Source organism: Zeugodacus cucurbitae, chromosome 6 (assembly GCF_028554725.1).
Source record: "Zeugodacus cucurbitae isolate PBARC_wt_2022May chromosome 6, idZeuCucr1.2, whole genome shotgun sequence".
NCBI lineage: Eukaryota > Metazoa > Arthropoda > Insecta > Diptera > Tephritidae > Zeugodacus > Zeugodacus cucurbitae.
Window position 1 is genome coordinate 35,901,900 of NC_071671.1, and position 12,253 is coordinate 35,914,152.

The following is a 12,253-nucleotide window of genomic DNA, read 5'->3' on the forward strand; positions in this document are numbered from 1 at the left end:
TCTGGGGTATTGAAAAGTTATATTCCGTTTTCGACAATTTTTTCACAAATGAAGCCAGAGATGATATACACTATTTGTGAAAAGTTTTATTCAGCTATCTTCATTGGTTCCTTATGTATATGTACATTATAAAGTGAAGGAATAAGATGGAATTCAAAATTGAGTTATAAGGAAAGTAGTCGTGGTTGTGAACCGATTTCGCCCATTTGTCCGTGTTATCAGGGTGTCAAGAAAATATTCTATATCGAATTTCGTTGAAATCTGTCGAGTAATTCCTGAGATATGGTTATTGACCCATAAGTGGGCGATCCACGCCCATTTTCCATTTTGTAAAAAAAATCTGAGTGCAGCTTCCTTCTGCTACTTCTTCTGTAAAATTTAGTGTTTCTGAAGTTTTTCGTTAGTGAGTTAACACACTTTTAGTAATTTTCAACCGAAACTTTGTATGAAAGGTGGGTGTAATTTTTTTGGAGAAGTGGACGTGGCCCCGCCCCTTACTAAGTTTTTTCTACATATCTCGTAAACTACTAAAGCTGTATTAAGGAAACTTTCTAGAGTCGTTTCTTTTAGGCACTACCTTATACAGTCCAAAAATGAAGAAAATCCGATTATAATCACGTCCACCTCCCATATAAAGGTTATGTTGAAAACTACTAAAAATGCTTTAATTCAGTAAGGAAAACCACCAGAAACCTTAAATATCATTAAAAAGATGGTACGGCAGAGCTGCATTCAAAATGGTATACGAAATTTTAAACGGGCGTGGTGCCGCCCACTTATGGGTCAAAAACCATATCATTAAAACTACTGGACAAATTTCATGCATTTCGACCATTTTGGTTTATAATATCTTCCTAGCTTTCCAATGATATGTGATGAAAATACAGTGGAACTTCCTTAACTCGAACTTCTATAACTCGAAGTTCTCCATAACTCGAACTCTTGAAGTGTCTATAGTCACAAGGAAATTTCATACAAATTTCCTTCCATAAATCGAACTTTTTGGTCAAGCATTATACAAAATTTAAAATTTTACGATCGAGACATAATTTTAAAAGAGTCCCTCTATATCGTATGGAGGCGAACAAAAAATATGATATTACACTTATGGATTGCATAAATCATGTAAGAAGGGCATGGGATATAGACGTCAAGAGCCAACCAATAGCAAAATGTAAACAAAATTACAGAATACATTTTTTAAGTTTATACATAAAACTTTATGCGAAGTAAATAAATAAAAAAAAATCTATATTTTACAGCTTTTTGAAAATTTTTATGTTTTAATGTAAATTTCTATAACTCGAAGACTCTATAACTCTAGTTTTTACGTGGATTATGGTGATTCGAGTTAGAGAAGTTCCACTGTATTCCAAATCGGTTCACAACCACGCCTACTTCTCATATACCAGAACTTTGAAGTCGATCTGAATCGTTTACTTTACAATATATAAAGTAAGCACTAGTGAAGATAACAGAACTTTGCACAAATTCTGCATTTATAGTGTGGTATCGCCCTTCTAAAAAAAACCGAAATCGGACCATAAGTATTCAAGGCCCCATATATCGAACATGAGGACCTCAGAGCTTCGAATTAATTTTTTACCGAAAATATAAGTAAGTCTCTCATATATTTTGAAGAAATTCAGAGACAATATTTTTCTTCTAATGATATATCTTCGTGCCTAAAATTTGTGAAATCGGGTCATAACTTCCCCTAGCTCCCATATAACTAATATTAGGGTTTTCAAACTTTCAATGGACTTTACACCATATACATATATGCCGAATATGTGAGTCAAATTGTTTGTTATATTAATAAAATTAAATAAATAAATTGCGAGTATAAAATGTTCGGTGACACCCGAACTTAGCCCTTCCTTACTTGTTTCTTTATATGTTTCTATATCTTGAAACTTCACCCAATATTAATGAATTTAATCATTTTAAATAATAATAACCTAAATTGTATGGGATATTACATATTTATATTCACTACAATTAATTTTGAACTAATACTTTCGAAAATATTATGTATGAATTAATAACACTTACGGATAATTCGTCTGCGTATCTTTCCGCTTTATCAGCTAAAGCTAAAAGACGACTCTGTTCGCTTTTCAGCAAATGAAGAAAGTAATTACCATTCTTCTCTGAACATTCTATGGATGGATCAATTAAATTTGATTTTTCCACAATTTTGTATTGTATATTGTCTCCATTTGGATGTTCATTACTTATTTCCAATAGAGATATCGGAATTTCCTTACGATCTACTTCATCTATTAATACTTCAAACGCATCGGTTGTGTCATTTTCCGAGCTTAACGCCTTATGAAGAGAACTTCTTGATTGGTTTTTTTTAGGTGATATTATTGGTAACTGAGCCCGAAACTCTTGGCTTAAATGACGTAATACAGGTAAATCAACAATGTTATTATTAAAAGTTGAAATTTCGGTTGCCGAACTAACTTGACGTGGAGAATTATTAGCACTTGCATCTAACTTTTTCCTGAACTCGGAGTAATCTTTGCTTGGAGTAAGTTGTTGAAATTTCCTTGCCAGCTCTGATGAACCAGCATCATCACGATCCCGTTGAGACGTACAAGAGAAAGTGCTACGCACTTTTTTTGGACTATAAAAACCCTGTGCTAATGCAGCACGTCCATATAATCGTTCCACTCGTTGTTGAATAAAACTAGTATTGCGACCATCCTCATTCCATGGCGAATCACAGTGCTCATTGTTTTCTGTATTATTATACCCATTGTTTGAAAGTCCGTTAGTTGCTGCCGGTTTCGAATTAGAAACATCTCCTCTGCCATCATCCATTTGTAATAGTATTGGTGGAGCCAGTGAATTGCTTTTTTTGCAATACTGAATACTATTTGACGACGGGCGGATGGGGGACACCTCGCGTGATTTATTTATATCTTGTCGTATTTTAGAGTCATAAGTTGTAAGATTAGAATAACCATTCACACAACAAGCTAGATTCAGATAGCTTGGCTTTTTGTCTGTACTTGAATCAGTCTGACTAATGATTTTATTTGAATTCGGATTTGATGAATTTAATAAGGCACATCTTGTGTTGACATTTGCGATTGGCTGTTTTAACACCATCTGCGACTCGAGTCCCATAAAATTCTTATTGATTTCATGGAAAGTCTGAACAGAACATCGCTCTCGTATATTTGTGGTGAATTCTGTGGTAATGTCTTTAATAGAAATTGGTGTTGGAAAATTTAAACTCCCACTTGTATCTATAATATTGAAATTATTCTCGCATTTATTAATATAACAAAAGATACATTAAACTTATGGAATTCAAATGAATGTATGTAATGTAGTTTAACTAAAATACCGTAAAAATGTATACCTGATACGTCCGTGGAATCAGCGTCGACATCAAGAGAACAACTACCTATCGAGTCCACACTTCTATCCATATCAAATTATTGCCTTAAAATAATATAAAATGTTATATAATTTATACTGTTAGAAGAATAAAATATTGTCATTTCACATAAAAAGATTATGTTATAATTTGTGTATGTATGTACATACATATTTCTTCTTTGTTGCTTGTTATATAATATATATAAACAAGGACGCAAATTTCCATATTTTATGTTTCTTGTGTAATTTTATATTAGACATGTTGGAATTTTACAATTCGAGGTACATTTAAAACTTAATAAAATATAACTTAAGAAAAAACTTAAAAAATGTATTCAAATCGGTCCAGCCGTTAAGGAGTTCAGTAACATACACAGTAGAATAACATATGAGGAGTGTCTTTTCAAAAGGAGGTATATTCTTTTTTATTTTTTTTTTTAACTAAGTATGCCCGTCTTGTTCTTAGTCCTACAATTTCGTCACTTGGATTATGATCTGGACGAGATAGTTTCCAAGTAAAAAAAGCTTGAAATGTGACCGTCCGTTTAAAAATGGGAAGTTTTTAACCATAAAATATGGCTTTGTTCATTTCAAAATATAAAAGGAGTATTATGATATTTCCAAGCTATATGGTCAAATAAAAGTACTAGGATAAGACTGGATTCTAAAAAGGTATAAAAGCATGGAAGAGAATTATAAGAGACAGTTGTAATCAATCATTTTATCTTCAAGGCCACTGTCAAATTGAAGGTCCATGAAAACTATAGATTTAAATCTGGTACAGATCAACCTATGTTATTACTAAAAAGGGCCAAACGACCTCATCTGATTTTATATAATTTGGATGTCGTACAACCCCCGCTGAAATAATGCAAGAAGAAAGATATTTAAAATTTACTCAAGAAACAGTTTTGAGAAGAATGGTACAATTTAGATGTCCTGAAGTGATATAAGAATTAATAATTGACACTTCAAATTCAACCCTGAAGTACAGAATACTGAAATGGAATATATATTGCAAAATAAGGTATATTTACAAATAGTACACAACAAATAGGGATATTATTAACATTTCGTTTAAAAAGGGGATATTCTGTTTTTTAGAATTCTGTAGCTCTAAATGGCAAGATCCTATTTTTGTCAAATTGTGTTGTTAGAACAATGTAATATCATGATTCCTAAACACAAATACTATTTTTCAGTAGGTCTTTAAATATTTTCCTTATAACGTTTTCTTATTTGGTGAAAAAAATTAAGATCTAGATATCCCCTTTTGAAAAGACGTTCCTCATATTTATGCTGAATATATAGATCAAATTGTGTGTTATCTTAATAAAATTACATCAATAAATTGCGAGAGTATAAAAACGTAGCCCTCCTTACTTGTTTAAAGAGTAGAGAGTTGAAATAATAATGTGGTGATTTTTCATGACTTCTATGAATGATAGAAGACAATAACGAATGACGCCACGCAAGTCAGAATGAGAATAGGCAACATGAAGAACTGACTAATGGAAAACGGAAATCCAAAATATAGTGAAACGAATTTGTTTCTCTGACGACGCGATCTGAGGGTATTGTTTGGCATTAAACATTTAATTGAAAAACAAACAATATATTTATTTTTCAGACCAAAATATCTTTTTCTGGGAGATTGAGTTATAATTAAAAAAAATTACATAATTCGTTTTTGAATTTAGCCTCCAAAATCGAAATCTTTACCATCGAATTTCGAAAAATGCTTTTTTAAGTATTACAAGATGGATAAAAACTACCATTTCCTATTACATATTTTAATGAAGTATAAAACAATTTAATTAAAAATATACCCTATATGCTATAAGGGGGGACAGTTGGATGTTCGAAAAAAATAAAAGAGGAGATCAAGAATGAAGAATGGAAGAATAAATATACAATATTCAACAATGTACAACACTCGCCCGGGTACCAGGGTGGTTACTTTGTAAGGCGTTGCGCAAGTGAAAATACTCGAAAACGCAAAAAAGATACTTTGTAAATGCGACAATCGAATCGTAAATTTCGTTCAACGCATTTGTTTTTCCCCTTCGCAATGAAAATAATCTGTATTGCGTTTACGAGTTTCAAACTCGTGCGTTTTACGAATTTGTCGTTGGATATCAAACTGGCAAATGCAATAAACAAAAAATGTAATTTAAAAAGATATATTTGTAGTTTAATTTGCTAAAATAATGTCTTTAACTGAGCATATTCCAAAAATAAGAAACGTAAAATGGAAAACAGAAAATATGAATTGATCATTGAAGCTAAAAAGCAATAGTTCTTTTTATGTACTTACTGTAAATAACCCTTTTTTATATTAGTGGTTTGGAAGAATTACACAAACTTACAAATAAAGACATACATATGTACATACATAAGAGCAAGAAGAGATTAAGCCATATATCATTAATAAGAATTTTAATTATTACTTTATTAAATAAATAGACTTCAATATTTAAGAACTATAAACTAATCATATTGTTTTGTATTTGCTGACGAGAATTATTGTAATCCGGATGTCTGTCTGTCGTCTGTTCGTTTATTTAAATGCTTCAATATTAGTATTTTGGTATAATACTTTATGGAAATTCAGATTTTTCTGTCAGAGATTTGATTGCAGAACTTCATTATGTAAGTCCTCTCTAATATCTAACTAACTAACACTAATAATTATTAACCCAAACGATTACCCTCCTCCCGCCCAACCGACGCGTGGGACGCAGTCCGCATACGAGCGGAATTTGCCGAGTCTAGAAAGGCAAGAGATTTTTAAGCGTCCGGTTATCAAACTGCTCAGCTACAGAAAGAAACATTTCAACAGCTGAGAAAACTTATAAAAACAAAAAGTTAAAAATTTCTGAATATTACTTATTAAGAGAAGACAAAATAGTTTTTTTGATGCTAAATATTGAGTCAGATGGATCAAATGTGCTGGAATGTGAATTAAAATTATGACATATTCGGCGGAATGGTTCATTTAACTCAAAATTTGTTCTAGAAGATTTTAGAAATAATGGTCTGCCTGGATGAACGCAATGGGACATTAAACTTAATATCAGACAAAAGGAATGAACTACAAACTAAACCATTCAGAAGTTTTACTAGGAATATTATACCTAGCATTTGTCTGCGACTAGTGAGTGTGGGAAGATTTATAAGTTTTAAACGACTAGTATACGGGGGAAGATTCAATCTTGAATCTCAATGTAAGTGGCCTAAAGCAAAAAGTAAAAATTGTTTTTCAACGGACTCAAGCTTATCAGAATGGGATTGATAGCTAGGATTCCATACCACAGAACCATACTCCAATATAGGCCTTACCAATGTTGTAAAAATAATTTTAGTAATATACGGATCACTAAATTCTTTAGACCAACGTTTAACAAAGCTAAGAGCACCTTTAGCTTTTAAGACAATTGAATTTACATGAGAATTAAAATTTAGTTTAGGGTCCATAGTAACTCATAAATCAACAAAGCTAAAAACTTGCTCTAAACTAAGTTATTTATTACATAGGGAGAAAGATCAACAGTTCTATGGGAAAAGCACATCGTTTTACATTTTTTAAGATTCAGTGGCATATCATTTTTGTGACACCAAGTAACTAAATTATTTAAATCCGATTGCAACTCAGTCCTTTCGTTATGAGAAGTATATGATTTAAAAAGTTTTACTTCATCCGCATATAATAAAATTTCTGAAAACTTAATTACAGAAGGTCTATCATTGATGAACAACAAGAACAGAATCGGGCCGAGACGACTACCCTGTGGAACCCCTGAAGTGACACTAATTGAATCGGATAATGTATTATTAAATAAAACTTGTTGTTTTCTGTTAGTAAGATATGAGGATACCCATTCAAGAAGTCTTGGTTGAAAACCAAGAAGATCCAGTTTTTGCAAAAGAATTGAGTGGTTTACTCTGTCGAAAGATTTACTAAAGTCTGTATATATAATCGCTGGAGATTTTAACATTTATCAAGTCTAAAGGCACTATAATAAGATATACTATCGAAAACACATTTTTTAATTCAATACTTGATAAAGAACATTCAACTACAACTGCAGGTACACACATTGTAGAAGTATGCCATCGAAATTTTGTTATAGTTAAAAATATTATTACTTTCAAGTATGAAACATAAAAAGTAATCATGTTGATGTAAAAAATTCAATTTTGAATACCATATATAAAACAATCTTTTATACCCGAGACACACATGTAGTAACAATACCATGATAAAAGTATTATGGTATTGTGTTTACTAAGTACATTGACACCAGAGAGCAGCTTCGGGTATGTTCGAGTGTGTTCAATCACACTAGTTTAAATTCGGTACGAGTGTGTCGTAACACTCTTCAAACACGTGTTCGATCGAGTTTAGAACCCGAAGCGAAAATAACGCAAACGAACAATCAAGACGGTCCTATCTTCGAGTGCAAGCAGCAAACTCGGATTTTATGTATATTATATTTTCGGGTGTGTCGTGCACGTGTTGATTGTGATCGACACACTCGAGTGGCACTCGAAGACCAAAAAATAATAGATAAACATACGTACACACATATGTATGTATGTTGGCGTCGGGATGACGCGTTCTGTCTTAGCTTTTTTGGTTGAATAATTTGAATATTAGACGTACATAGTACATATTATAAAAGAATAATTCAATTTAAGAATAGAATTCACTCAAAACTTATTTTATTTATTAATTCATAAATCATAAATAAAAAACATTTCATTGCACTTAAATATTTTAATTTTTTTTAAATCACAAATTTCAGGTGTAGACCAGATAAGGTGTTTGTGCCATTGGAAATGTTCTCACAACCCGAATTTTCTATCGTTGTCATTATGAATTATAAAAAGTAAACAAAACAAACAAAACCAATAATCGTTGACAATCACTACGCAATAATAGCATGACTGCCAATTACATACATACATATTCTGAAATTTTGTGCACACTCGTGTGTGACTCGATCACATTCAATACGATCGGGTTAGAGTGCCAGCTCGTTCACAAACGAGTGTCAACTCGGCACTCTGTTAAAACAAGCATATATGCTTGTGTTTCGAGTGTCGCGAAAGGCTCGTTCGTTTTGAACATGTCTCCAAGCGATCAATACGTGTACTCATACCGAAAAATTTGATCAAACAAAATCAGAGTGGACATTCGAGTGTGCACGAAAATGATATATCCGTTGCAGCTCTCTGATTGACACACATCGATTTGTAGTAAACTGAAATACCAACTTTGTTTCACAGACATGAGATATTTCAAAAAAATTTAAACAATAAATATTTACATACATATGTGTAATGGAGAAAGGAATTTTTTAAATTACAAAAAAATGGCAAAAATATGTATTTTCTGCACAAAAAACAGAAGTAATTGAAATGTATCTTAAAAGCCCGTCGCTTACGGAAATCACAGTGAAATACCACAAAAAAATGCTGATATTATTACCAGCAAAATACTACATTGCTCACATGGTAAAGTGCTAGTATTTGGTGACACACATCTGGTATTTGTACGAACAATAGTATTGTTACTACATGTGTGTCTCGGGTATTACCATATTCTTCAATCGTAATAAAGTTTTACCAACACTTTAAAAAATTTTCGTTGCCTCGGAGACGTACAATATATAATAATATGATAGTATAAAATGTTCGGTTACACCCGAACCTTGTCTTTCCTTACGTGTTTGACTTTTCTGTTTTTTTCATTTCCAAAATCGAAATCTTTAACATCGAATTTCGATAAAGACTTTTGTGTAGGTACAGTGGAACTTCCATAACTCGAACTTCAATAAGTCGAATATCTCTATAACTCGAACTTTTGAATTGGCAATAACGTTTAGAAATCAAATTTCATACATATTTGCTTCCATAACTCAAACTTCTATAAGTCGAAGTTCCCCATAACTCGGAACACTTAAATTGGCAATAGATGTCAAATTTCATTACAAAATTTAAAATTTTACTATCAAAGAACATTTTTAAAGGAGTCCCTATATTCGTATGGAGACGAACAAAAAATATAGATTTCATAAATCGTGTAACAAATGCATGAGATACAGACATCCAGAGCCAAAAAAATAGCAAAATGCAACAAACAAAATTACAGAATACACGTTTTAATGTATTTATATAAAACTTTTTGCGAAGTAAATAACTAAAACTGTGGGTAAATCTATATTTTATACTTTTTTGAAAAATGTATGTTTTAATGTAAACTTCTATAACTCGAAGTCTCTCTAACTCTAAGTATTTTTGTGGATTATAGTGATTCGAGTTAGAGAAGTTCCACTGTTTTATCCATACTTACAAGATGTAGTTACTAAAAAATCAAATATGGATATAAACTACCATTTGCTATTATTTCAAGGATGTATAAAAAAATTAACTAAATGTATACCATAGATGCTATAATCGGTGATAGTTGGATGGTCGAAAAAATAAAAACGGAGATCAAGAATGAAAAATGGCATAAATACTCGTATACAATATTCAAATATTGAAAACAGTGCCTAGTACATAATAAACGAATGCTTTGAAATGTAGTTAAAGAATCAATAACAGATCGTGTTCAAGAATCTCAAAATTTTATATATGAAATATGACAAATAATTTACACATGCGGATTTAAAAAGCTCATATAGAGTTAAAATAACTAATAACTTTCATGGGAATTAAATTATAAACTATATATGTATGTGTATATAATAACAATGTTTTTCCGCTAATCTTAATTTATTATTGCATCGACATAGGCATATGTCTTCTCTTTTTACAAATAATATATGAAAAAATATCTCAAGTTCCAATAGGCGAATTTTACTATTATATACATGGAAGGATTTTAGTTTCTGGGGCGCCAAGATTTGAATTCACTTTTAGGTAAATTAGCCCAAAATAAACACTTTTTATTAAGTAAAAAAAATTGATATCTCGCTCCGTTTACGAGATATCGAACGATGAAGTTTGTGTTAACAGCAGCCGATGCGCGCACTTACATATGCATTGATGCAGGTGTTATGCGATTGATTTACATATGTGATTGATTTTATTTTCCAGTGCGGAAAGTAGTTGTACGCGAAAAAACTTTCCATTTCCCTCTCTTTGATAACTCCCGGTGTTGGCTCGACCAGGGTTATTTTTTTGAAGCGCGGCCGAAGGCCGCCAGTGCGGAAAGTAGTTGTACGCGAAAAAGCTTTCCATTTCCCTCTCTTTGATAACTCCCGGTGTTGGCTCGATCAGGATTATTTTTTTGAAGCGCGGCCGAAGGCCGCCAGTGCGGAAAGTAGTTATACGCGAAAAAACTTTCCATTTCCCTATCTTTGATAACTCCCGGTGTTGGCTCGACCAGGGTTATTTTTTTGAAGCGCGGCCGAAGGCCGCCAGTGCGGAAAGTAATTGTACGCGAAAAAACTTGTCAATCAATCACATATGTAAATCAATCACAAACACCTGCATCAATGCATATGTAAGTGCGCGCATCGGCTGCTGTTAACACAAACTTCAACGCTCGATATCTCGTAAACGGAGCGAGATATCCATTTTTTATTTAATAAAAAGTGTTTATTTTGGGCTAATTTACCTAAAAGTGAACTCAAATCTTGGCGCCCCAGAAACTAAAATCGTGCCATATACATCGTTAAAATTTTAATATTTCAGTAAGAAGGCTTTAAATGAAGCATTTATATTTAATGTGTCTAACCGTATGTATGAACGGATTCGAATATACGGTGTTTAACAAGTATTTACCTTTGCGTTAACGAGGCCAACGAGCATGCCAAACAAAGATTTGGATCTGAAAAATGGACGAGATCAGAATATTCCGCAACAAATTTGTTTAATTCCAATTAAAGCAGTATCAAACAAACTATCCACAAATATTGAAATCATTAATATATTATATACATATAATATAATATGTGCCAAAATTACATACCCTAATATTTGGTTTATATTGAATATAAGTACAAAATCTTGTATTGGTATGCGTATACCCGTGTTTCGTTATGTTGACTTCTTCTTAGTGTATGACAACGTTACCCAAGATATTTCTAAGGCGTGAATTAGCCAAGCGTCAATTTTAATCGTAACAAAACAAAAATCAAATTTGAATATCTAAAGCTTTTTTTTTTCATTTTATCTCTATAAGATCAGATTTTTTTATTATTATATCTTAGATATTTACTTTTACCCAGTTTACAAAAGCGGGTAGTTGCAGATGGTAAATGTTAATTCCGGGTGCACAATAAATACAATAATGGAAAAAGTGTTGTGGGGGGTGTGGTACACTGACAACCTACACGTTGCAAGTATTCCTAATAACATACCGCAGGTTTACAAAATTACTAATATTCCATTAGATTTGGGCTTTTAACACTTTTATGTGATATTGTGACTAAATACTGATATTTGACATATCCAATGAAGTTGATGGTTTAAAATCGTTGACACAAACTTGCATAGAAAACAACACAAATGCACACACGAAATGAAAGCTACTTATGCATCGATTTTAGAGATATCGATAAGTAAACCAAAACCTATGGTGATGTACAGGTAAGCAAGAACCAACAAGAATCGACAAACGAAATCGACAACTTTCCAGATTTAAGCTGAAGCTACATAGCTGGCGTATGCGAACGCGTAACTTTCATGCGCTGGAATGCGTAACCACAGCAATCTTAACATTCTTAAGAATAGCAACCAACATTACGTTGCTTATGATATTGCATGCTTTAATTATATAAGCTCTTTTTATTTGGTACAGTATAAGTAATTAGTGAAATATAATATTAATTTATTTATT

At 32.1% G+C, this 12,253-nt stretch overlaps 1 protein-coding gene across 6 annotated transcripts in view; it reads right to left on the minus strand.

Moving 5' to 3' along the window:
• LOC105218985 (disks large-associated protein 4) overlaps positions 1-11,988 on the minus strand; it is a 30,218-nt gene extending 18,230 nt beyond the window's left edge. The window contains exons 1-5 of one of the 6 annotated variants that reach the window (XM_054235143.1): positions 11,775-11,988; positions 11,384-11,498; positions 11,197-11,242; positions 3,380-3,462; positions 2,056-3,282 (exon numbers count right to left, since the gene is read on the minus strand). In XM_054235143.1, coding sequence (XP_054091118.1) covers positions 2,056-3,282; positions 3,380-3,409 — 1,257 coding nt within the window. In that variant the 5' untranslated portion in view covers positions 3,410-3,462; positions 11,197-11,242; positions 11,384-11,498; positions 11,775-11,988. The remainder of the gene's footprint in view (positions 1-2,055; positions 3,283-3,379; positions 3,463-11,196; positions 11,243-11,383; positions 11,499-11,774) is intronic. The other 5 variants (XM_011194888.3, XM_054235141.1, XM_011194886.3 and 2 more) reach the window with 5 other exon arrangements.
• Between the last annotated feature and the right edge of the window lie 265 nt (positions 11,989-12,253).